Below are 27,367 nucleotides of genomic sequence, written 5' to 3'. Positions count from 1 at the left end.
TCTTCCAATGAGCTTATCATATAAACTACACCGCGAAAAGTACGGTTTACTGCACTTTTAATCATGTCAGCAAAGGTAACAGCCATTTACAGTCTTTCTTTAGTTTTTCATTCTTACTCTTCCCAATTCACTTAAACTATATTTCTTTATTTCCCATGGGCTTCACCAGAGTACCCCCTAGTGGCTGAAGTACATATGTACTAAGCCCCTTACAACACCCCCAAACATTTCACTGGCTTCAAAACAAACAGAAGATGTAAGTACTGGTCGTGAGAACAACGGAGAAAACTGGCCTAACAGCCACATAACTATCTAGACATGTCCAGTCTGCCTTTATGTGCAAAGACAAAACCCCCACTAAACATTATCACACTGTGATTAGTAAAGGTAAACGAGAAAATATATACACATCAGAACATCTCTAGTTGGTATCCTGAGAAGAGCTTGGCAGCCCTAAAGTGTTATAGGTTAGAATGTCTCTGGGCCTCCTCTGCCGGGCCGAACGGCGGGGCAAGGTCATGGGTGACCCCAATGAATCCGTGTCCACTTCATCATGAGATGATTGAGTCTCTGAACCCTTAGCTGTTTCCATATTTACCCGGGTCCTCTCCAGGCTCTCTCTGAGGACTGGCTGGCACTCCTTCACAGTGAAGTTTCTATCAGTCTGACCCCGTTCCTCACTATTATCTGATACTAGTTGTGTGCTACTCTGTCTGCTCTCCTCATCCCTACGTGGCCTATTGATGAATACTGGATAAGAATCCTCATCTGAGCTCTTAGACTCAGCGCTCTCCCCATTTTGCTGATTTTGCTGGGGTGGTTCCCTTCTCCACAGACCTCTACTGGGTGTTTCAACAGGTTCCTCAAATGGTAGGGAATTACATGACATGAGCATAATGCGATGCAGAACCCGGGCCCTGCCTGTACCCCTCTTGGGTTTGACCTCATAGACAGGGCTGTCATCACATTTCCTGGTTACCACCACATGTATTTGGTCCTCCCAGTGTGATCTTAGCTTTCCCGGCGCCCCACGTTCTGACATGTTCCTCACCGGTACACGATCCCCTGAGACCAGAACCCAACTCATTTTCTTCCGATCGTAGTAGGCTTTTCCCTTTGCTGTTGATTTCTCCATGTTTCTACTGGCGATGTCAAAGGCTTCAATCATCTGTGGCTGCCACTTCTTAGCGTAATCCTGGTATGATTTCTCCTGTTCCTTTATCTGTAACCCAAAGTCAAGGTCAACAGGTAGCAGTGGAGCCCTTCCAAATAGCAGGAAATACGGTGAGAAAACTGGTGGTACAATTATATGCATGAATGACCTTGTTCAGATAATTTCCCCAGTTGGCCATTTTCTCTTCATCTAGTGTGTGCAACATTGACAACAGTGTACGGTTAAATCTCGGATTCCCCTGTGGATGATATGGAGAGGTACTGGAATTGGCTATTCCCGTACAGTTCTGCAAGGCTCTGAATAACTGATTTTCAAACTCTTTTCCCTGATCATGATGGATTTCTGAAACAAAGCAAAACTTTGGGAAAAAATCATCGAAAAGCTTTTTTGCTGCAGTTATCCCTGACTTATTTCTGGTGGGGTAGGCTTGTGCAAATTTTGTAAAGTTATCTAAAATAACTCAAATGTACTCGTAGCCCCCTCTGCTTTTCTCCAAATGCACATAGTCAATTGAAATCATCTGGAAAGGAGCTGTGGCTCGTACATGTTGCATTGAGGCCCTAGTTATTACACTGGGTTTCTTTTGTTTGATACACTTACACACTTTGGTGATAAAGTGTTCAATGTCATGTTGCATGTGCGGCCAATAAAAGCATTCTCGTCAAATCAAATCAAATGTATTTGTCACATACACATGTTTAGCAGATGTTAATGCAAGTGTAGTGAAATGCTTGTGCTTCTAGTTCTGACCATGCAGTAATATCTAACAAGTAATTTAACCTAACAATTTCACAACAACTACCTTATACACACAAGTGTAAAGGAATGAATACGAATATGTACCAAAAAATATATAAATGAGTGATGGCCGAACGGCTTAGGCAAGATGCAATAGATGGTATAGATTACAGTATATACATATGAGATGAGTAATGTAGGGTATGAAAACATTATATGAAGTGGCATTGTTTAAAGTGGCAAGATGCAGTAGATGGTATAGAGTACAGTATATACATATGAGATGAGTAATGTAGGGTATGAGAACGTTATATAAAGTGGCATTGTTTTAAATGGCTAGTGCTAAGTTCAACACTCTTTCTGTTCCTAGATGGGCCATTTCAGTGTGTAAGTACTTGGAAATCAGTGTTCTATACTGGCTTGGTACCACACCTTGTGTCCTTTTGCTGTTTTCCTTTGTAATAATCCATCTGGTGAGGCATGGAGCCTGTTCCACTCTTGCAGTAACTATTTGACTTTGTATGACTCTTGTTGACATTCTGTTGGTTTACACTTAGTCCTTTGACTCTTCAGTTCCAAGATTCTCGAATAATCCATCTGGTGACAGCCGCATCCTTTAACTGAGCCTGCATGATATCGTGTGGAGACAGTCGATCTGTAACTGTTCGCCCCCACCATGACAGCTCATCTTGCACTGGTGGCCTTAGTGTGACCGTGGATATCCACGTTACACGGTCATTCTGTTGTATCTGAACATAATTGAGTGTTGCTTTTACTATTCCAAGTGAGTGTTTCTCTGTGCATTCCTCCATGTAATGTTCAGCATGCAAAGGAGAGTGTGACAGAAAGTCTGCGTCAGTGTTTACCTTTCCAGGACGATACTTCAGTGTGAGATTAAAGTCAGACAGCTCTGCCACCCAGCGATGACCGGTGGCATTCAGTCTTGCTGTAGTTAGTACATATGTCAAGGGGTTATTATCACTGTACACTGTCACAGAGGGAGCATGAAATAGGTCATCTCGGAATCGCTCAGTCACTGCCCATTTGAGGGCCAAGAATTCCGTTTCCCTGAGTGAAGGTGATAGTTTCTCTCTGCTTGAGTCAGGATGCAGGAGCCATATCCAATGACTCTCAGTTTGCCACTTTGTCGTTGGTATAACACCCCTCCCAATCCCTCTTTGGAGGCATGAACATGCAGGATAAAAGGGTTCTTGAAATCTGGGTAAGCATGCACAGGTGGATTAGTCAACACACTCACCAAGTGTTCTAATGCTCTCTGGTGAGCATCCTCCCATATAACTTTCTGGTGGGGCAGAGCCTGTCCCGACTGCATAGCTACCTTGGTCCTTCGCTTCCCGGATGCCGGGGTCTCCGACTTCACTGCTAGTAAGTCATAGAGACATTTAGCATGTTGTGAAAAGTTCTGTACATGACCCCTATAGTACCCTAGAAACCCCAGTAGTTTCCTCAACTCTCTCCCGTTTGTTGATGGCCTGTTTACCAGTTCTTGCACTGCTACAATTTCTTTAACATCCATTCTGTAACCCTCAGCAGAAATGATTTTTCCTAAATAACGGATCTCATTCTTGAATAGGTCACACTTATCAGCCCTGAATTCAACGGCTCAGACACAAGAAGTATGTGGCAGGGTCTACAGTCAATCATGGATTACAAAAAGAAAACCAGCCCCGACACGGACCAGGATGTCTTGCACTCAGGCAGACTAAATAACTTTTTTGCCCGCTTTGAGGACAATACAGTGCCACTGACACAGCCCGCAACCAAAACATGCGGACTCTCCACGCCTCCAACTCAATCATCAAGTTTGCGGACGACACTACAGTGGTAGGCTTGATTACCAACAACGACGAGACGGCCTACAGGGAGGAGGTGAGGGCCCTCGGAGTGTGGTGTAAGGAATGTAACCTCACACTCAACGTCAACAAAACAAAGGAGATGATTGTGGACTTCAGGAACAGCAGAGGGAGCACCCCCTATCCACATCGATGGGACAGTAGTGGAGAGGGTAGTAAGTTTTAAGTTCCTCGGCGTACACATCACAGACAAACTGAATTGGTCCACCCACACAGACAGCATCGTGAAGAAGGCGCAGCAGTGCCTCAGGAGGCTGAAGAAATTTGGCTTGTCACCAAAATCACTCACAAACTTCTACAGATGCACAATCGAGAGCATCCTGTCGGGCTGTATCAGGGTAGTGAGGTCTGCACAACGCATCACCGGGGGCAAACTACCTGCCCTCCAGGACACCTATACCACCCAATGTCACAGGAAGGCCATAAAGATCATCAAGGACAACAACCACCCGAGCCACTGTCTTCACCCCACTATCATCCAGAAGGCGAGGTCAGTACAGGTGCATCAAAGCAGGGGCCGAGAGACTGAAAAATAGCTTCTATCTCAAGGCCATCAGACTGTTAAACAGCCACCACTAACATTGAGTGGCTGCTACCCACACACTGACTCAACTCCAGCCACTTTAATAATGGGAATTGATGGGAATTGATGTAAAATATATCACTAGCCACTTTAAACAATGCTACTTAATATAATGTTTACATACCCTACATTACTCATATCATATGTATATGCATATACTGTACTCTATATCATCTACTGCATCTTTATGTAATACATGTATCACTAGCCACTTTAAACTATGCCACTTTGTTTACATACCCTACATTACTCATCTCATATGTATATACTGTACTCGATACCATCTACTGCATCTTGCCTATTTTATTTTTATTTATTTATTTCACCTTTATTTAACCAGGTAGGCAAGTTGAGAACAAGTTCTCATTTACAATTGCGACCTGGCCAAGATAAAGCAAAGCAGTTCGACAGATACAACGACACAGAGTTACACATGGAGTAAAACAAACATACAGTCAATAATACAGTATAAACAAGTCTATATACAATGTGAGCAAATGAGGTGAGAAGGGAGGTAAAGGCAAAAAAAGGCCATGGTGGCAAAGTAAATACAATATAGCAAGTAAAACACTGGAATGGTAGTTTTGCAATGGAAGAATGTGCAAAGTAGAAATAAAAATAATGGGGTGCAAAGGAGCAAAATAAATAAATAAATAAAAATTAAATACAGTTGGGAAAGAGGTAGTTGTTTGGGCTAAATTATAGGTGGGCTATGTACAGGTGCAGTAATCTGTGAGCTGCTCTGACAGTTGGTGCTTAAAGCTAGTGAGGGAGATAAGTGTTTCCAGTTTCAGAGATTTTTGTAGTTCGTTCCAGTCATTGGCAGCAGAGAACTGGAAGGAGAGGCGGCCAAAGAAAGAATTGGTTTTGGGGGTGACTAGAGAGATATACCTGCTGGAGCGTGTGCTACAGGTGGGAGATGCTATGGTGACCAGCGAGCTGAGATAAGGGGGACTTTACCTAGCAGGGTCTTGTAGATGACATGGAGCCAGTGGGTTTGGCGACGAGTATGAAGCGAGGGCCAGCCAACGAGAGCGTACAGGTCGCAATGGTGGGTAGTATATGGGGCTTTGGTGATAAAACGGATTGCACTGTGATAGACTGCATCCAATTTGTTGAGTAGGGTATTGGAGGCTATTTTGTAAATGACATCGCCAAAGTCGAGGACTGGTAGGATGGTCAGTTTTACAAGGGTATGTTTGGCAGCATGAGTGAAGGATGCTTTGTTGCGAAATAGGAAGCCAATTCTAGATTTAACTTTGGATTGGAGATGTTTGATATGGGTCTGGAAGGAGAGTTTACAGTCTAACCAGACACCTAAGTATTTGTAGTTGTCCACGTATTCTAAGTCAGAGCCGTCCAGAGTAGTGATGTTGGACAGGCTGGTAGGTGCAGGTAGCGATCGGTTGAAGAGCATGCATTTAGTTTTACTTGTATTTAAGAGCAATTGGTGGCATTGAAGCTTGCCTGGAGGGTTGTTAACACAGTGTCCAAAGAAGGGCCGGAAGTATACAGAATGGTGTCGTCTGCGTAGAGGTGGATCAGGGATTCACCAGCAGCAAGAGCGACCTCATTGATGTATACAGAGAAGAGAGTCGGTCCAAGAATTGAACCCTGTGGCACCCCCATAGAGACTGCCAGAGGTCCGGACAGCAGACCCTCCGATTTGACACACTGAACTCTATCAGAGAAGTAGTTGGTGAACCAGGCGAGGCAATTATTTGAGAAACCAAGGCTGTCGAGTCTGCCGATGAGGATGTGGTGATTGACAGAGTCGAAAGCCTTGGCCAGATCAATGAATACGGCTGCACAGTAATGTTTCTTATCGATGGCGGTTAAGATATTGTTTAGGACCTTGAGCGTGGCTGAGGTGCACCCATGACCAGCTCTGAAACCAGATTGCATAGCAGAGAAGGTATGGTGAGATTCGAAATGGTCGGTAATCTGTTTGTTGACTTTGCTTTCGAAGACCTTAGAAAGGTACGGTAGGATAGATATAGGTCTGTAGCAGTTTGGGTCAAGAGTGTCCCCCCCCTTTGAAGAGGGGGATGACCGCAGCTGCTTTCCAATCTTTGGGAATCTCAGACGACACGAAAGAGAGGTTGAACAGGCTAGTAATAGGGTTGGCAACAATTTCGGCAGATAATTTTAGAAAGAAAGGGTCCAGATTGTCTAGCCCGGCTGATTTGTAGGGGTCCAGATTTTGCAGCTCTTTCAGAACATCAGCTGAATGGATTTGGGAGAAGGAGAAATGGGGAAGGCGTGGGCGAGTTGCTGTTGGGGGTGCAGTGCTGTTGTCCGGGGTAGGAGTAGCAGGTGGAAAGCATGGCCAGCCGTAGAAAAATGCTTATTGAAATTCTCAATTATGGTGGATTTATCATTGGTGACAGTGTTTCCTATCTTCAGTGCAGTGGGCAGCTGGGAGGAGGTGTTCTTATTCTCCATGGACTTTACAGTGTCCCAGAACTTTTTTGAGTTAGTGTTGCAGGAAGCAAATTTCTGCTTGAAAAAGCTAGCCTTGGCTTTTCTAACTGCCTGTGTATAATGGTTTCTAGCTTCCCTGAACAGCTGCATATCACGGGGGCTGTTCGATGCTAATGCAGAACGCCATAGGATGTTTTTGTGTTGGTTAAGGGCAGTCAGGTCTGGGGAGAACCAAGGGCTATATCTGTTCCTGGTTCTAAATTTCTTGAATGGGGCATGTTTATTTAAGATGGTTAGGAAGGTTAGGAACTAATTCTTGTTGGTCTTGGCTCAAGTGCTGAACCTCTACAGGTAGGTCCCACCACTCTATTTGACCGTTGTCAGGGCCAGGTTCCGGTGGGGATCTGTCCTGAACCTGTGCTACAGTAACCTTTTCTCCACTGGGCACAGGAACCAGGTGACACGCTACTAATCTCTGTAAAGTCCTTATCACTGTTTGTCTTGGTAAGGTGATGTCATGTTGGTAGTATTCACTACTGTAATGTCAACTTTTCGAGATGGCCGTTTTGATGTTTTCCCGACCTGACTTTGTAGGTCCAGGCCCCAGATCACTCTCACGTCCGGTTCAAATAAATTACGTTTTCTCCATTCCTCAGTAATGATGGATACCTGAGCCCCTGTGTCTTTACACCCTCCATATAACACCACACTCGACACTTTTTCACGAATGAGCTATGCTATATTACAATGTCCTGGGGTAGTTGGCCCCCACTCTCTCTGTGTCATGGGACAAGGGGAGTTGTGGTCAGTCTTGCGGGCAATCTTACATGTAGGTTGGTGGTGTTTCCAATGATCCTGTTGGCACACTTTGGAACAATAGGCAGCTTTATGACACAATGAACACAACTTCAACTCTGACATTCTCTCTACCTTTGCACTGCAGCCACTGCAACACTGGATGGAACTAGATGTGTCTGAGGTCACTCCCGGTTCCATGGTTGTGACCTCCAGGCGTTTCTCGATGGATGTGCGTTGCCCCTGATCCTACATCCTACTGCCCAATGGCTATCACTGCCACATTTGTAGCAATGATGGCAGTCTGTTGACCAGTCTCATAACAACTTTTGGATTTTCTTTTCTTCCTGTTGGTTGGACTTGGTTTTCTGTTGGAGTGATTCCTAACTGAACGGTCACCCTGGCCCTGCACTGACTGTACTAATGAGGCAACCTGACAGGTCAGTTCTTTGGTTGCTTCATGGCTCGCATCAATTTTACTCAGGAGAGGATTATACTTATTTTGTTTTCGGACTGTGGTCTGTGAGGGCTCTGCCTGTGCACATTCCTTTCTGCTATCCCCATTATCCTCACTCTGTACTGCGTTGACTCGTGTGGGTGTGAATTTATGGGAAATCCTGGCCTTTTGCATGCGTTCGCTTTCATTGCCCTGGGCAATTAGCATTTTCTCAAGTAACAGTTCTTCACTGGTGTTAATATTCTGGTGATGTACTCTCATCTCTGCCCTGACATTATCATTTGTCATTCATTAACATCATTTATCAATCCTGTAACAATGGCCTGCAGGCATTGACTCTTGACTAAATGTGCCATATTTCAGTCTTGATTGGGCATGAGCTGTGCCAACTCTGAGCCTCCGACCCATGAAGACAACCGTTCATTGACAGGCGATGCAGTTTTAACTAACGTACTTTAGCTACAAACTAGCTAAAAAAAAGTATATTCTTTCAACATCGCTAGCTAGCTAACGTTACTGTACAGCAGTAACTAGTTAACGTTTTATAGATTCCAAAATTAACGTTAGATTATGAACAATTAACTTTGGCTAGCTATCTTGAGTACAGTTAAATATCAATGGCAGGCAGATCTAACGTTAGCTAGCTAACGCCGTTGGTAGTTTGGTAACGTCAGTGTTATATTATGTAGTTACTTTTTTTTGCAGCCGTTACACCACTCACTCTCAACACCTACGTTAGATAGCTAACGTTAGCTAACATTAAGTTAACGTTACCTGGATATTGGTCGTTGAAGTCCATCTCTTCTGTCCGTGAGCAGCAGTCTGGTGCAATCAGAGATGGTAGATTTACAGTTTTTGAGAAATTGGGCTGCTATTGTTAACAAGCTAGCTAATTTTACATCGGAAGAACAGAAGTTGAGTGAACCTCTTTCCTCAGTACATGAGACTTGGGCGGAGTCCAAACGACCTTTAAGTAAATGTGATCAACAGTGACAAAATCTATGACTCATAGCATACGTACCGGTGAATCGTTGTGACATATGAAATACGAGTGAGTGTAATCAATGTGTAATAACTACGTACAAAATTAACGAGACATATGTCTCCGAATCCCTGCGTCGGGTACATTCGGCCCTCCACTTCACCCGCCTCCTCGAGTTTCTTTATTGTGAAGAAGAAGGATGGAGGTCTGTACCCGTGCATTGACTATGGAGGTCTCAATCAAATCACAGTGAGGTACAGTTACCCGCTACCTCTTATCGCCACGGCGATTGAGTTAATGCATGGGCGCGCTTCTTCACTAAACTGGATCTCAGGAGTGCGTACAATCTGGTTCATATCCGAGAGGGAGATGAGCGGAAGACGGCGTTGAGTACCACCTCAGAGTATTATGAGTACCTCAACATGCCGTACGGGTTGATCAATGCTCCATCAGTCTTCCAATCATTTGTAGACGAGATTTTCAGGGACCTGCACGGGCAGGGTGTGGTGGTGTGTATTGATAACATTCTGATATACTCCGCTACACGCGCCGAGCATGTGTCCTTGCTGCGCAAGGTACTTGGACGACTGTTGGAACATGACCTGTACGTCAAGGCTGAGAAATGCCTGTTCTTTCAACAGTCCGTCTCCTTCCTAGGGTATCGCATTTCCACATCAGGGGTGGAGATGGAGAGTCACCGCATAGCAGCTGTCCATAATTGGCTGACTCCCACCACTGTAAAGGAGGTGCAGCGATTTTTAGGGTTTGCCAATTACTACCGGAGATATATCTGGGGTTTTGGCCAGGTGGCTGCTCCCATTTACCTCACTCCTGAAGAGGGGTCCTGTACGTCTGCAGTGGTCTGTTGAGGCAGACAGGGCTTTGGGCAGCTGAGAGCTCTGTTTACCTCGGCTCCCGTGCTGGCCCATCCGGATCCTTCTTTGGTATTCATAGTGGAGGTGGACGCGTAAGAGGCTGGGATCGGAGCTGTGCTCTCTCAGCGCTCTGGCATGCCACCAAAGCTCCGCCCCTGTGCTTTCTTCTCCAAGAAGCTCAGCCCGGCGGAGCGGAATAACAATGTGGGGGACCGGGAGCTGTTGGCTGTGGTTAAGGCTTTGAAGGCGTGGAGGCATTGGCTTGAGGGGGCTAAACACCCTTTCCTCATCTTGACTGACCACCGCAACCTGGAGTACATCCGGGCAGCTAGGAGACTGAATCCTCGTCAGGCAAGGTGGGCCATGTTCTTTACCCGTTTTGTGTTTACCCTGTCCTACAGACCAGGCTCCCAGAACGTTAAGGCAGACGCATTGTCCCGGCTGTATGACACAGAGGAGCGGCCCATGGATCCCACTCCCATACTCCCCGCCTCTTGCTTGGTGGCGCCGGTAGTGTGGGAGCTGGAAGCGGACATTGAGCGGGCGTCACGTGCAGAGGCCTCTCCCCTCTAGTGTCCAGCTGGGCGTCTGTACGTTCTGTCTGCTGTCCGCAACCGGCTGATCTATTGGGCCCACACGTCACCCTCCTTTGTTCATCCTGGGATCGGCCGGACGGTGCGCTGTCTTAGTGGGAAGTACTGGTGCCCCACTTTGGCTAAAGATGTGAGGGTTTATGTTTTCTCCTGTTGGGTGTGCACCCAGTGTAAAGCTCCTAGGCACCTACCCAGAGGTAAGTTACAACCCTTACCCGTTCCACAATGGCCGTGGTCGCACCTGTCGGTGGATTTCACAACCGACCTTCACAGGGTAACACCACGATCCTGGTCATTGTGGTTCTTTTTTCTAAGTCCTGTTGTCTCCTCCCTTTGCCCGGTCTCTCTACGGCCCTACAGACTGCGGAGGCCCTGTTTACTCACGTCTTCCGGCACTATAGGGTGCCTGAGGATAGAGTGTCTGACCGGGGTCCCCAGTTCACGTCGAGGGTCTGGAGGGCGTTCATGAAATGTCTGGGGGTCTCGGTCAGCCTTACCTCAGGTTTTACCCCGAGAGTAACGGGCAGGTGGAGAGAGTTAACCAGGATGTGGGTGGTTTCTGAGGTCTTCTTACCAGGACCGGTCAGGGGAGTGGGTAGCGTTCGTGCCCTGGGCAGAGATTGCCCAGAACTCGCTCCGCCTCTCCTCCACTAACCTCTCTCCCTTCCAGTGTGTATTGGGCTATCAGCCGGTTCTGGCTCCTTGGCATCAGAGTCAGACCGTGGCTCCTGAGGTGGATGACTGGTTCCGAAGCGCGGAAGAAACATAGGAAGCCGCCCATGTCCACCTTCAGTAGGCCGTGCTGCACCAAAAAGTTGGCGCAGACCGTCACCGCAGTGAGGCCCCGGTGTTCGCACTGGGGGCCCGGGTCTGGCTCTCGACCTGAAACCTGCTCCTCCGCCTGCCCTGTCGGATGCTGGGTCTGCGGTTTGTGGGGCCATTTAAAGTCCTGAGGAGAGTGAACGAGTTATGTTATAGGTTACAGCATCCCCCCGATTAGCCGCATTAACCCCTCGTTCCATGTGTCTCTCCTCAGGCCGGTGGTGGCTGGCCTACTCCAGGAGTCTGAGGTGCGGGAAGTTCCTCCACCCTCTCTGGACATTGAGGGGGCCCCAGCGTACTCTGTTTGTTCCATACTGGATTGGAGACGTCGGGCGAGGGGTCTTCAGTACCTTGTGGACTGGGAGGGGTATGGTCCGGAGAAGAGATGCTGGGTTCCGGTGGAGGACGTGTTGGATCCTTCTATGCTGCGAGAGTTCCAACGTCTCCATCTGGATCGTCCTGCGCCTCGCCCTCCGGGTCGTCACCGAGGTCGGCGCAGCTGGGAGGGGTCTGTCACGACTTCCGCTGATGTTGGTCCCTCTCCTTGTTTGGGTGGTGTTCGGCGGTCGACGTCACCGACCTTCTAGCCATCGCTGATCCATTTTTCATTATCCATTGGTTTTGTCTTGTCTTACATCACACTTGGTTTCAATCCCATCAATTACATGTTGTGTATTTAACACTCTGTTTTCCCCTCATGTCTTTGTCGGTGATTGTTTGTTGTATGTTAGTGCAAGTCATGTGTCTGGTGTGCAACGGGTTTTGTACCCTTTATTATTATTTGTGTATATTTTGGTTCTGAGTTTTTTTTAGCATTTATTAAACCTCTCCGTTTATACCAAGTTCACTCTCCTGCGCCTGACTTCCCTGTCACCAACACGCACCCATTACATCAGGGCTGATAAGTGTGACCTATTCAAAAATGAGGTCTGTTATTTAGGAAAAATAATTTCTGCTGAGGTTTACAGAATGGATGTTAAAGAAATTGTAGCAGTGCAAGAACTGGTAAACAGGCTACCAACAAATGGGAGAGAGTCGAGGAAACTACTGGGGTTTCTAGGGTACTATAGGGGTTTTGTACAGAACTTTTCACAACATGCTAAATGTCTCTATGACTTACTAGCAGTGAAGTTGGAGACCCCAGCTTCTGGGAGGCGAAGGACCAAGGTAGCTGTGCAGTCGGGACAAGCTCTCCCCACCAGAAAGTTATATGGGAGGATGCTCACCAGAGAGCATTAGAACACTTGGTGAGTGTGTTGACTAATCCACCTGTGCATGCTTACCCAGATTTCAAGGACCCTTTTATCCTGCATGTTCATGCCTCCGAAGAGGGATTGTGAGGGGTGTTATACCAATGACAAATTGGCAAACTGAGAGTCATTGGATATGGCTCCCGCACCCTGACTCAAGCAGAGAGAAACAATCACCTTCACTCAGGGAAACTGGAATTCTTGGCCCCCAAATGGGCAGTGACTGAGCGATTCCGAGATGTCCTATTTTATGCTCCCTCTGTGACAGTGTACAGTGATAATAACCCCTTGACATATGTACTAACTACAGCAAGACTGAATGCCACCGGTCATCGCTGGGTGGCAGAGCTGTCTGACTTTAATCTCACACTGAAGTATCGTCCTGGAAAGATAAACACTGACTCAGACTTTCTGTCACACTCTCCTTTGCATGCTGAACATTACATGGAGGAATGCACAGAGAAACACTCACTTGGAATAGTAAAAGCAACACTCAATGATGTTCAGATACAACAGAATGACTGTGTAACGTGGATATCCACGGTCACACTATGGCCATCAGTGCAAGATGAGCTGTCATGGTGGGGGCGAACAGTTACAGACCGACTGTCTCCACACGATATCATGCAGGCTCAGTTAAAGGATGCGGCTGTATCGAGAATCTTGGAACTGAAGAGTCAAAGGACTAAGTGTAAACCAACAGAATGTCAACAAGAGTCATACAAAGTCAAATAGTTACTGCAAGAGTGGAACAGGCTCCATGCCTCACCAGATGGATTATTACAAAGGAAAACAGCAAAAAGGACACAAGGTGTGGTACCAAGCCAGTATAGAACACTGATTTCCAAGTACTTACACTGAAATGGCCCATCTAGGAACAGAAAGAGTGTTGAACTTAGCACTAGCCATTAAAAACAATGCCACTTTATATAATGTTCTCATACCCTACATTACTCATCTCATATGTATATACTGTACTCTATACCATCTACTGCATCTTGATGTAATGTATCACTTGCCACTTAAACAATGCCACTTTATATAATGTTCTCATACCCTACATTACTCATCTCATATGTATATACTGTAATCTATACCATCTACTGCATCTTGCCTAAGCCGTTTGTCCATCACTCATTTATATATTTTTATGTACATATTCGTATTCCTTCCTTTACACTTGTGTGTATAAGGTAGTTGTTGTGAAATTGTTAGGTTATATTACTTAGATATTACTGCATGGTCAGAACTAGAAGCACAAGCATTTCGGTACACTTGCGTTAACATCTGCTAAACATGTGTATCTGACAAATACATTTGATTTGATTTGACGAGGATGCTTTTATTGGCCGCACATGCAACATGACATTGAACACTTTATCACCAAAGTGTGTAAGTGTATCAAACAAAAGAAACCCAGTGTAATAACTAGGGCCTCAATGCAACATGTACGAGCTACAGCTCCTTTCCAGATGATTTCAATTGACTATGTGCATTTGGAGAAAAGCAGAGGGGGCTACGAGTACATTTGAGTTATTTTAGATAACTTTACAAAATTTGCACAAGCCTACCCCACCAGAAATAAGTCAGGAAAAACTGCAGCAAAAAGGCTTTTCGATTATTTTTTCCCAAAGTTTGGCTTTGTGTCAAAAATCCATCATGATCAGGGAAGAGAGTTTGAAAATCAGTTATTCAAAGCCTTGCAGAACTGTACGGGAATAGCCAATTCCAGTACTTCTCCATATCATCCACAGGGGAATCCGAAATTTAACCGTACACTGTTGTCAATGTTGCACACACTAGATGAAGAGAAAATGGCCAACTGGGGAAATTATCTGAACAAGGTCATTCATGCATATAATTGTACCACCAGTGATGCTACTCTGTTCTCACCGAATTTCCTGCTATTTGGAAGGGCTCCACTGCTACCTGTTGACCTTGTCTTTGGGTTATAGATAAAGGAACAGGATAAATCATACCAGGATTATGCTAAGAAGTGGCAGCAACAGATGGCTGAAGCCTATGACATCGCCAGTAGAAACATGGAGAAATCAACAGCAAAGGGAAAAGCCTACTACGATCGGAAGAAAATGAGTTGGGTTCTGGTCTCAGGGGATATCTCAGATATATCCCTTGGTTCTCCCCAGACTTGAATGCCCTTAACCAACACAAAAACATCCTGTGGTGTTCTGCAGTAGCATCGAATAGCCCCCGTGATATGCAGCTTTTCAGGGAAGCTAGAAACCATTATACACAGGCAGTTAGAAAAGCCAAGGCTATCGTTTTCAAGCAGAAATTTGCTTCCTGCAACACTAACTCAAAAAAGTTATGGGACACAGTAAAGTCCATGGAGAATAAGAACACCTCCTCCCAGCTGCCCACTGCACTGAAGATAGGAAACACTGTCACCACTGATAAATCCACAATAATTTCAATAAGCATTTTTCTACGGCTGGCCATGCTTTCCACCTGGCTACCCCTACCCCGGACAACAGCAGTGCACCCCCCACAGCAACTCGCCCAAGCCTTCCCCATTTCTCCTTCTCCCAAATCCAGTCAGCTGATGTTCTGAAAGAGCGGCAAAATCTGGAACCCTACAAATTAGCCGGGCTAGACGATCTGGACCCTTTCTTTCTAAAATGATCTGCCGAAATTGTTGCCCCCTACTACTAGCCTGTTCAACCTCTCTTTCGTGTCGTCTGAGATTCCCCAAGATTGGAAAGCAGCTGCGGTCATCCCCCTCTTCAAAGGGGGGGACACTCTTGACCCAAACTGCTACAGACCTATATCTATCCTACCCTGCCTTCCTAAGGTCTTCGAAAGCCAAGTCAACAAACAGATTACCGACCATTTCAAATCTCACCATACCCTCTCTTCTATGCAATCTGGTTTCAGAGCTGGTCATGGGTGCACCTCAGCCACGCTCAAGGTCTTAAACGATATCTTAACCGCCATCGATAAACATTACTGTGCAGCCGTATTCATTAATCTGGCCAAGGCTTTCGACTCTGTCAATCACCACATCCTCATCGGCAGACTCGACAGCCTTGGTTTCTCAAATGATTGCCTCGCCTGGTTCACCAACTACTTCTCTGATAGAGTTCAGTGTGTCAAATCGGAGGGTATGTTGTCTGGACCTCTGGCAGTTTCTATGGGGGTGCCACAGGGTTCAATTCTTGGACCGACTCTCTTCTCTGTATACATCAATGATGTCGCTCTTGCTGCTGATGAGTCTCTGATCCACCTCTATGCAGACGACACCATTCTATATACTTCTGGCCCTTCTTTGGACACTGTGTTAACAACCCTCCAGGCAAGCTTCAATGCCATACAACTCTCCTTCCGTGGCCTCCAATTGCTCTTAAATACAAGTAAAACTAAATGCATGCTCTTCAACCGATCGCTGCCTGCACCTGCCCGCCTGTCCAACATCACTACTCTTGACGGCTCTGACTTAGAATACGTGGACAACTACAAATACCTAGGTGTCTGATTAGACTGTAAACTCTCCTTCCAGACCCACATCAAACATCTCCAATCCAAAGTTAAATCTAGAATTGGCTTCCTATTTCGCAACGAAGCTTCCTTCACTCATGCTGCCAAACATACCCTTTTAAAACTGACCATCCTACCTATCCTCGACTTCAGCGATGTCATTTACAAAATAGCTTCCAATACCTTACTCAACAAATTGGATGCTGTCTATCACAGTTCCATCCGTTTTGTCACCAAAGCCCCATATACTACCCACCATTGCGACCTGTACGCTCTCGTTGGCTGGCCCTTGCTTCATACTCGTCGCCAAACCCACTCCATGTCATCTACAAGATCCTGCTAGGTAAAGTCCCCCCTTATCTCAGCTCGCTGGTCACCATAGCATCACCCACCTGTAGCACTCGCTCCAGCAGGTATATCTTTCTGGTCACCCCCAGAACCAATTCTTTCTTTGGCCGCCTCTCCTTCCAGTTCTCTGCTGCCAATGACTGGAACGAACTACAAAAATCTCTGAAACTGGAAACATCTCCCTCACTAGTTTTAAGCACCAGCTGTCAGAGCAGCTCACAGATTACTGCACCTGTACATAGCCCACCTATAATTTAGCCCAAACAACTACCTCTTTCCCTACTGTATTTATTCTATTTTATTTATTTATTTATTTATTTATTTCCTTTGCACCCCATTATTTTTATTTCTACTTTGCACATTCTTCCACTGCAAATCTACCATTCCAGTGTTTTACTTGTTATACTGTATTTACTTTGCCACCATGGCCTTTTTTGCCTTTACCTCCCTTATCTCACCTCATTTGCTCACATCGTATATAGACTTGTTTCTACTGTATTATTGACTGTATGTTTGTTTTACTCCATGTGTAACTCTGTGTCGATGTATGTGTCGAACTGCTTTGCTTTATCTTGGCCAGGTCGGAATTGTAAATGAGAACTTGTTCTCAACTTGCCTACCTGGTTAAATAAAGGTGAAATAAAAAATAAAATAAAAATAAAAAAGAGGAGGCCCAGAGACATTCTAACCTATAAAACTTTAGGGCTGCCAAGCTCTTATCAGGATACCAACTAGAGATGTTCTGATGTATATATATTTTCTCGTTTACCTGTACTAATCACAGTGTGATAATGTTTAGTGAGGGTTTCGTCTTTGCCCATAAAGGCAGACTGGACAGTCTGGATAGTTATATGGCTGTTAGGCCAGTTTTCTCTGTTGTTCTCATGACTAGTTCTTACATCTTCTGTTTGTTTTGAGGCCAGTGAAATGTTAGGAACAACACTTAGTTAATGCAGGGGGTGTTGTAAGAGGCTTAATACACTTGTATTCCAGCCACTAGGGGGTACTCTGGTGAAGCCCATGGGAAATAAAGACATATTGTTTATGTGAATTGGGAAGAGTAAGAATGAAAAACTAAAGAAAGACTTAAATGGTTGTTACCTGTGCTGATATGATTAAAAGTGAAGTAAACCGTACTTTTCGCGTTGTAGTTCATATAAGCTCATGGGAAGGGAAACAAACAGATACATGTGCTGCCTTTCCAACTGATGTCAAGTTCCAACACAAATATTCATTTGAAAAAGCAATAGACTTTCACATTGTATGTCTGTTGTTTAAACAACGTAATCATAATATATGCCATTTAGCAGATGCTTTCATTCAAAGTGATTTGCACATACATTTTACGTATTGGTTCCCCGGGAATCGAACCCACAACCCTGGTGGGGGATCAGCATTCTCTACACAGGATCTGTTACGGGATTCTTCCCGGGAAGGAGAGGAGGACCAAAATGCAGCATGGTTATTTTTATACATCTTTAATAAAGATGATAACTTGGACCATGTATAATACAAAATAAGAAACGTGAAAAACCGAACCAGCCCTATCTGGTGCAACAAACACAAAACACAAAAAAAAACCCAACACCAAACAGGCTACCTAAATATGGTTCCCAATCAGAGACAATGACTAACACCTGCCTCTGATTGAGAACCATATCAGGCCAAACACAGAAACAGACAAACTAGACACACAACATAGAATGCCCACTCAGATCACACCCTGACCAACCAAAACATAGAAACATACAAAGCAAACTATGGTCAGGGTGTGACAGGTTCATCATTTATCATGTAATAAATGTTTATAACAATGTACAGCACATTTACCAACGCACCGATGCGTTTCAAGAGCCTAAACTATTTTGTTTCAGAATCCTCAGACCCTTGACAGGGAGTACCATAGGGGATAGTGCCATCAAGTGGAAAGGAAATTAAACTATTATTCCAGATATTATTTAATAAAGAATATTGAAAACCTAAATTACTTTTCAGAGGTCAGAGAAACGAAACATAACGCATCTTGAAACAAGGAAATGTACTACGATTTGTGATGTGTTCAAGTAAACGATGGACTTTTAATTTGAAGCTTTTTGCTCGATTTGGAACCGTTAATGTCGCTGATTTCATGGAGCTCTCCAGCGCATCATTTACTAAACAAAATCCCGCAAACGTTGAAAGCGCAAGAAATAAACATCGTGAGATTGTAAATATGTGAGAGTCAGAGATGTGAAAGCATGCTCTTTCATCCAAAATGATTTAAAGTAATGCGTACATACATTTTACGTATGGGTGCCCCAGGGAAATGAGACTTTTTCAAAAGTTTTTCGACGCAGATTTTTCCCTCTTTCTTTGTAATACTGTATGTATTCAATCATTTCAAATCGATCACTTCCCAATGGGCACATACATCAATTCAATTTTTATTCCACGTTGGTTCAACGTAATTTCATTGAAATTACATGGAAACAACATTGATGCCCAGTGGGTTTATTGTGTCACCGTGAATTTTATAATCTGAGGTCAATTTCATTATGTTTTCATGTGCCATGATTCTGACATTTGACACATGATCCTCATAGGATTAGGTTAAATAGTTTCAGTGGGGCAGTAAATGTTATCTCAATAGAATACGATGTGCATATTATGTACATATAGCCAATATAGCTATTAAACCCATGTTCAGTGACTGTATTCTGTGACGCAAGTGGCCGAATATGTTTGTGACGTTCCATGGAACCCACCGTATTGTTTAAAACTCGATTCTGATTGGCCTGCAGGTCATTCTACAGTGTAAATTATAAATGAAAACGTGCTTTTATATCAGTGTGACAGATTCACAATACCGAGCGTGTCTCAAACCGTCCCGCGCTTTTATCTGCCTAAAGGTATCTTCACCCACGACTGGATAGGCCTTTTAGATACGCTTGTCCAAGGTAAGGATATGAGTCAAGCTATAGCCTACTTTTAATGTTTTAGTTCCGAACTCAAGTTGCTCCAGTCAAGTGATTAATCGTAAAAGTTTGTTGTTTTGACTGAGCAGTCCAATGGCCAATGCTGTTTTTGGACTATGAGACCCTCTGCTATATACAATGATGAGCCAATAACATGCATAGATTATGCATTAGGCATTGCACAAGTCAGTGTCTAGGTCAGAATATATAATAGCAATTTCCGGCAATTCAAGTTACTCACGTCAAGTGATTTATCGTAAGAGTTAGTTAGTTGTTTTGACTGTCAAAACAAACAACTTTGATGGAATATTCCAAATTATGCATCACAAATTCACAATATTTCTTGTATTTCAATTATTCATCTAGGCCCAAGACATAAAGTTGCCTGAAAGCTGTGTAGCAATAATTCCTGCTCCTGACCCATAGGATGGTAATCACATACATGATTGGCTTAATCAAGAATCATGGATACCTTTCATGTGAGTACTCACACACCAGATTTTTTTTACATACCTCAGAAGGAAGATACCTCAATATCTGGAAGCACTGTCTCATGTACAATTGTTAATGCTATCTCTGAAATGTCTAACAAAATGTTGACTTGATCGTTTCATCAAGACCCTCTCATCACAAGTTGGAACTAGTGGTCAACATTGGGACAATGCAGCCCAAAATAACAGGGCTGAATATTTTCATGGAGGTAAGCACTACACTTCTGATGGGTTTAAAGATTGTATTACATTATCTAAAAGTGAGAAAGTAAACCCCAGCTGCTGTTATTCTTTTCACCGGGAAGATGGCCCAATGGGCATGGTCTGAAGCCTCTCGTCATCTCAGTATGTTGAACCACCTGATTTCCTGCAGGCTTGAGATTCAGATCCTGCTGAACGATGTTAAGCAGTCGATTAACCACATGCAGGGGATGCTGAACACCATGCAGGGGCAGTGTATTGAGTTGCAGACTGCCATATCTAAGGTAGTGTCAGATGAGTCTCAGATACAGAAGAATAAGTCTATGATGGTATGGTGATAATGATTGAGATGGTGATTATAATAATGATGACTAGCTTTACCCCACCCTACGGGCGGTAAATCATTGGATCTGATTAATTCAATTCAACGCAATTCAATCTTTGAGGACTGCAACCATAGAAATACAATTTATTTACACTAATAATAAGCTATTGTCAACTTCCCGTCAATGGTTATCTTGCTCATTGCTCACATGCCAATTGCTCACGGTTACCCTATTTGTGTAACTATTATTGATTTCTCGCAGAAAAACAATTTGGTTGTAAATGTAACTGGGGCCACCGTAAATAATTGTTAGGCTACTCATTTTGAATCCACCGGTGGCAACTTGTGTGACCATAAAAGTCTGTGTGGGCACTGGGCACAGTAAAATAATTTGGTTACTGACCTGTCCTACATCATAGAAGAACCTTCAAGTCGAAACTAGGACATTCTGACATTTCTGACTCGCTAACTCATTATGGAATGATGATTTCAAGTTTCCCACTTGTGAAGTATCAGAATCAACCAGTAGGAAGCTCTACGCTAATAACTTACATTCATTTTAACTCTGAGGTTCCAAGTTTCCGATGGCATGTGAATGCGTCAATAATTGCCATGGTCATTTTGAATGTTCAGTCAGTGAGCATTATGGGTAATTGTCCTACATACTTACATCAAATGATGTAGTAACAGTGCCATTCCAAACACAATAAATGTGAAAATTAACGAAGATAAATGATACAAAATAAAAGTGAAGAAAATCTGTTGAAAATTGTAGTAGGAAATGCCCCTGCAGCAGGGAGGCTTATGGTATTATAATATATGGTAGATAACATTAATATAATTTGTGTATTTGCAGTATCAGTACACATAAATATGAAAGTATATGCTAGGGATTGATCTACACTCAGTGACCAAAACATTAAGAACACCTTCCTATTGAGTAGATTTTTTAGGGAATGACAATATGCTCTATATTATACCTTCAGATCATCACAGTAACCGAAGTTGCTGTGCAGAGGGAGGGGATTCTCTCAGCCTCCAGCATCAATGCACAGAGGGAGGAGATCCCCCGATCATCAGGCCTCATCCCGTCACAGAGGAAGGGTATCCTACAAGCAGCCAGCATCAATGTACAGAGGGAGGAGATCCTCCGATCATCAGGCCTCATCCCTGCACAGAGGGAGGGGATCCTCCAAACAGCCAGTGTCACTGCGCAGAGGGAGGAAATCGTCCCAATGGCCAACGCTCCTGCGCACAGGGAGGGGATTGTCCCAAGGGCTAGTGTCCCTGCTGAGAGGGAGGAGATCCTCCGAGCATCAGGCCTCATCCCTGCACAGAGGAAGGGGATCCTCCAAACAGCCAGTGTCCCTGCACCGAGGGAGGGAATTCTCCGAGCAGCTAGCATCACTGCGCAGAGGGAGGAGATCCTCCGAGCATCAGGCCTCATCCCTGCACATAGGGAGGGGATCCTCCGAGCATCAGGCCTCATCCCTACAAAGATGGAGGGGATTCTTCCAGCAGCTTCTGTCACTGCGCAGAAGAATAAGATCCTCAGAGCATCACAACTCACCCCTGCACAAAGGGAGTTGATCCTCCTGATGACCAGTGTCACTGCGCAGAGAAAGGGAATCTTCCCAAAGGCCAGCGTCCCTGCGCACAGGGAGTGGATCGTCCCAAAGGCTGGTGTCCCTGTGAAGAATGAAAACAATCATCCACAACTACCTCCCATCATCCCCATGGTGGCACCACTGTGGAAATGGGATGGTGGAGCGTGTACTCCACCTGTGGATTTCTATTCCAAGAGAAGAGGTCACTTAACCTTACCTAATTAGTAAAGAAATGACCATTGTGATAGCGTGAGAATAAGTTGTGATAGGTTAAATGTACGGCTCATGTGAGTGTATATCTGTAATACTTTCATGCATTTTCTACATAAAACAGGTTTAGCTACATTTTACTTTTACATTTTAGTCATTTAGCAGAAGCTCTTATCCAGAGTGACTTACAGTAGTGAGTGTATACATTTTCATACTCCCGTAAATCTCTCCAGAATTTGCATGGATTTTTTTGATATTTGCAGATAAATAGGCTAGATTTTGCAGCGACAATTATGACATTTTGCATAGCAATATGCAATTGTTTTGTCCAATTTGTTGCAAAAATGCGCTGACAAGGGAAAAGACTGTGTTGACGTGTGTCTTGATTAAACCATATTATGCAGTAAATGTGCGGTGATTGGTTGACATTGCAAGCCCTCTTTTTGTACTGTGGTAATGGGTCAGTTCTATGCGATGATAATATTGTGATGATGTGACTATTTTATGCAGAAATAGTTTGGCGATTGGTCAAATTTGTAAGCCCTCACATAATATGCAGGGAATTGTTGATTTTGCAACCCAAACATTGTGATCGCAGAGTCCTGGAGTAACCTCCCAGTAATCCCTGCGACTGCGTGTAGGTTAAGATTGGGTTGTAACAGAATATCAGAGCGAGACGTTCCTATCTGTCAGCCAGTAATTGTTCTGTATGGTGACATGAGCAGAGTGGCCTCACTTCTCCCACTTATTACAGATGTCCGACTTAGATATGTTGAGCATCCTGCTATGATGTCCATCACCAAGCCGGAACACTCTGATGCCAATCCTCAGTTCCAGACTGGCACCCGGCCGGTGGCTGAGCCCGAGACCCCTGCTGTTCACAATAACAGTGGAGGCTGGCTCAGCTGGGTCTTTGGGAGTGGAAGAGCTAATAAGAAGGAGGTTCATCTACCTGAGGACAAAGACAGATCTGTTAGGAACTGGTTCTTAACACTATATTCTATGTAGAGACAATTGAGTGGATTTTGTTTAAAAAAAATTGTGGCTTGCTTCACATTGCTAATATCTTCTTCCTCAGATTGTCTGGGATCCAACTCTGCACAGATGGGTTAACAAAACTGAGCCCAAGGCTGAGGTACACACTTAAATTCAATTAAATTAAAAACAGTGAACAACCATTGTATTTCAACTGTGATAATATTACTAACAATTTGGAAAAATTGTTGATGTGTTTTACAGGACAAGTGTGTACCACCACCTCCACCGATGGGGACATATGGATATCAGGGGAACACTGGCAGTGTCCCCAAAGGAGTGAATCCTTACTCTATGAAAGCAGGTGAATATTGCTTTAGAATACATGTGGTTTAACCAAGACTGTGTCAGCCAATTATAGATGTCCCTGGTGATCTCCTGCTAACACCTTTCTCACTACCAGCAGGTCTATGGGGCAGCAGATACCCTACAATGCATTTCAATGATGGGACCTACTCAAAGCCTCCAAGCCATGGGCCTGGACTGCTTACTAGACAGCTCTCTGGCTTGCTCCCTCCTTCACACTTTGATCTCATGGCACCAATGGTTGTGCCACCTGACACTCTACCCTACTGAGGTATGACTCTGGAAAATCCTTCCAAATTGTATCCATTCATCATTAACTGAGATTTTACTTGAACATAGCAAATGGCTGAGGTAGCAAGAATGTTAAATATTTTTTGTTTTGTCCAACAGGCCAATTAACCAGAGTGGATTTGCCAAACATAGATTTTTTTCAGTGTTAAAAAACTTCAGCATTAAAAAATATTAAAAGATGATTTTTTAATTAAATCTCTCCTTTGTATTTTGATGTGTTCTATCATCGTTTACAATGCTTATTGCTTCTGCATTGCTTTACGTTACAGACAAGTGTATATTATACACATATATTTTATTTTAGAAATGCATTTTGGATTTCCTACATTTACTTACTGTACAGACAAATATATTTTATACACATATATTTTTTTTTTAAACATTTTTTAAAATGTATTCCATAGACAGATCTAAATATATTTAGATGCATTTTGAATTTCTAAATGTCAATATTTTTACTATCTGTGTCACGTGTTTATGCCCATTTATGTACATCTTGTTAACACCTCACACAGATGGTCAGTGGCTTAAAAAAGAAGACAACAGTAACATGTCAGATATAGTTTAAATGTATTCATTGTTGAGTTTGCACCCCAATATGACACTTGAAATATTTCACAGAAGACTGAAATGTAACAAAACACCTATTGTGTTTATTGAGATGTACACGGAGATGCTCAGTTGGTCAATATTCCCCTCCAGTGATTCCCCAACATCTTGTCAACATGGGCCTCAAAAATTATCTCCAATATATTGTCCATGTAAAAAGCCTGTCTGATTAGAATTAATAATGTCCGACAATACCTTTTTAATTCTATGCGCTATACATTTTGCTAGCATTTTTGCATCACAACACTGAAGTGTAAGGGGCCTCCAATTTTTTTATGGACTGGATCTTTATATTTACCACTTTGAATCGTGTTTCAGTAATAATGAAGGAGTGGTTAAAACATGCTAATAACGGTCCTCTGAGGATATCAAAAAAGGTTTATCAGAGTTATTGACCTCACAAGAAGTCAGATTCGAGTAACTTACATTGTGGTGCTGAAACTTGAAGCAGCAGCCACGGCACAAACAATCGGAAATGGACAGCTCATGGTGCTGAAAGTATGCAAATTGGAGTAAACATTATTCATTTTAAACGTCTTCATTTTAATTAGGGATATGTGTTGGAGCCTATATCTTCCTATTTAAGAAATAAGAGGTAGGCCTACCTGTTTGACAGATGAAATTAGGCTATAGGCTGCTATATCCATAGGTATGTTAGTCAATTCCTCCACCCGCCATGCACTCTTTAAATAGCCCACCTCTGTGTCTGTTAAGACTTGAAGTTAGTTTGTATGAGAGGGTATGCCATAGGCCTACCTTTTCTTAAAGAAAAGGGCAAAAAGTACACTGTTAGTTTAAGATTCTGAAGAAAATTAAACAGATGTGATTATATACAGTTATCTATAACAACGCTTTGGTCCGCGATTCTTAATGCTAGAAACAAGCTGTAAAATAGGAATACCCAGGAAAGATGTGACTCTGATGCATATGGGGATATTGTTGTTTCATTTGGAAATAATCTAATTCTGTCAATATCAATTGATTAAGCTATTCACATTCTGTACAATAAAATACATTTAACCCAGACAGCTTTTAGGGAAACACTTGTGACCTCTCGTTAGGTTAAGCCAAGGAAGAAGATTAGCCAGCAGTTGAAGCTCACATTTTTCTGCATCAGTAGGCCTACTCGGTCTGGGGTGGAAAGGTAGGCCTAACTTGAAAGTACCATGCCCAGATCCCTATTGACGTCTCAGTTAATTATTTGCAAACAGGTTCAGTTTCGTTGCAAATCATACACACTGTTTTGGCATTGTAGAAATATAATAAGATGAACACATAGGACTATCTCTCTGTCTATACTGTAATTTCAGTCATTTGTGATTTATTTAAAACTTTTCTACTAATACTGTATGATAACTCTATTGAAGTCCACTCTTGTACAGCACACTAAAGGTGTATCTCTTTCTCTACAATTTAGGAGATTTTAAGATATTTTGTTGTTTGTGATGGTACTCTAGGTGCGAGGGACATCCTGTGCCACCAGTCAGTTGATGGTGGATGACCTTCTGACCCCGTGCTCGCCAGGTGACCCGGGTGCCATAGAATTGACCTGGATGGATGTGCCTAGCGACAAGCTGCTGGAGCCCATCATCTGCATGGTGAGAAACACACATTCACAGCACAGACATACTCCCATTCACTGCTCACAAACATACTGGAACATGCTGTTTCAACATACACATCCAGGCATTGCAAACTGACTCTCACATTTGTGTCATTTCTGAACCATGCTCATGATTTTATTTGTCTTCTGTGTGTGTCCCTCTGCCCTCCAGTCTGACATGCTGTGCTCACTATCCACCACGCAACCCACAGTCAACATGGAGGTCTTGTTCAAGGTCAGGAAGTTCACAGAGGACTTAGAGCAGGAGGGTTGAGAGGCCCTGGTTGGCAGGGGCTTTACTACTCCTTACTCAGTCTCTCCTATCAAGACCCAACTCCAGTCAAATAGTAGCTACAGTATTACAACAGTATTACAACACTACGAACCTGCATTGGCAAGAATGATGGAGCATTTAAATTTACACACAATTGTGCAATGGAAATATATCTTTTTTGCATATCCCAACTCTGAGACACCCACAAGTGCCTTGCTCAAGGGCACAGCGTCATCATTATTTATTTTCCCACGTTGTCGGCTTCCGGTATTTGAGCCAGCAACCTTTCGGTAACTGGCCCAATGATCTAACCTTGAGGCTACGTGCCACCTCTTAGGGGCTTAATACAGTTCCAGCCAATAGGGGGTACTCTGGTGAAGCCCATGGGAATAAAGAAATGTAGTTCAAGTGAATTGGGAAGAGTAAGAATGAAAAACTAAAGAAAGACTGTAAACGGCTGTGACCTTTATGACATGATTAAAAGCGAAGTAAACCGTACCTTTCCCATTGTAGTTTGTATGATAAGCTCATTGGAAGGGTAACAAATTTGGAGGCACCGCTGAGATTTATTTCCATGTGAGCACCGGCCCATATTCCTGGAACGGACAACGAGTGAGAGACATTGGGAGAGTAGCTAGCTAATGTTAGCAGGCTAACCACCTAACGGAGTGTAGCTACATTGTCTGCATTGTCGTTGTTGGTACGTGAATAGGACAATATGAGTCGAGAGAGAGAAACGCTGTTGGATGAAATCGAACAGAGTTTACGGACTTTAACTGAGGACAATTTACGGCACCTGTGTGTAGTTGTGGAATAGGAGGTGTAGATGATTGAAGTAAAAGAAAAGATTGATGGAAGATTACTGCGAGGAGTATTTAATGGAATCAGAGGATGAGGGAATGTCTTGGCTACTTCAACTGAAAGACGAAATCAAACTAATATCGGACTGAGGATACTGTGAAAAGTCTGTCTACAAGTCCCAGCCAGTCGGCGCCAACGAGGCAAGTGGACAAAGAACCCAGCGGTGGGACGGGAGCTGCGGCAGAATGAA

General features: G+C 43.7%; 2 protein-coding genes across 4 annotated transcripts in view; one reads left to right on the top strand and one right to left on the bottom strand.

Moving 5' to 3' along the window:
* The window catches only part of LOC112256455, a 27,257-nt gene extending 459 nt beyond the window's left edge, over positions 1-26,798 (top strand). The window contains exons 1-10 of one of the 3 annotated variants that reach the window (XM_042325558.1): positions 18,474-19,346; positions 19,731-19,843; positions 19,983-20,340; positions 21,368-22,190; positions 22,953-23,170; positions 23,277-23,333; positions 23,438-23,537; positions 23,637-23,810; positions 23,930-26,037; positions 26,215-26,798. In XM_042325558.1, the coding sequence (XP_042181492.1) occupies positions 20,161-20,340; positions 21,368-22,190; positions 22,953-23,170; positions 23,277-23,333; positions 23,438-23,537; positions 23,637-23,809 (1,551 nt within the window). In that variant the 5' untranslated portion in view covers positions 18,474-19,346; positions 19,731-19,843; positions 19,983-20,160 and the 3' untranslated portion in view covers position 23,810; positions 23,930-26,037; positions 26,215-26,798. Of the gene's footprint in view, positions 1-18,472; positions 19,347-19,730; positions 19,844-19,982; positions 20,341-21,367; positions 22,191-22,952; positions 23,171-23,276; positions 23,334-23,437; positions 23,538-23,636; positions 26,038-26,214 lie in introns of those variants that run through there. The other 2 variants (XM_042325560.1, XM_042325559.1) reach the window with 2 other exon arrangements.
* On the bottom strand, positions 7-9,119 carry LOC121846901. The gene is made up of 2 exons (XM_042325561.1): positions 8,820-9,119; positions 7-1,222 (listed from the first exon to the last, which is right to left on the bottom strand). Exon 2 carries the CDS (start codon positions 1,166-1,168, stop codon positions 422-424), a length of 747 nt encoding a protein of 248 aa, XP_042181495.1. The 5' UTR covers positions 1,169-1,222; positions 8,820-9,119; the 3' UTR covers positions 7-421.
* Positions 26,799-27,367: the final 569 nt, after the last annotated feature.

This window comes from Oncorhynchus tshawytscha, linkage group LG08, assembly GCF_018296145.1.
Source record: "Oncorhynchus tshawytscha isolate Ot180627B linkage group LG08, Otsh_v2.0, whole genome shotgun sequence".
NCBI classification, from domain to species: Eukaryota; Metazoa; Chordata; class Actinopteri; order Salmoniformes; family Salmonidae; genus Oncorhynchus; species Oncorhynchus tshawytscha.
Note: the sequence above shows the minus strand (reverse complement) of the source record. Positions and strands in the feature narration are given on the sequence as shown.

What these genes read in the sequence shown, in the direction of transcription:
- LOC121846901 (XM_042325561.1), bottom strand. Translation starts at nt 1,168, where the DNA reads ATGATTGAAGCCTTTGACATCGCCAGTAGAAACATGGAGAAATCAACA.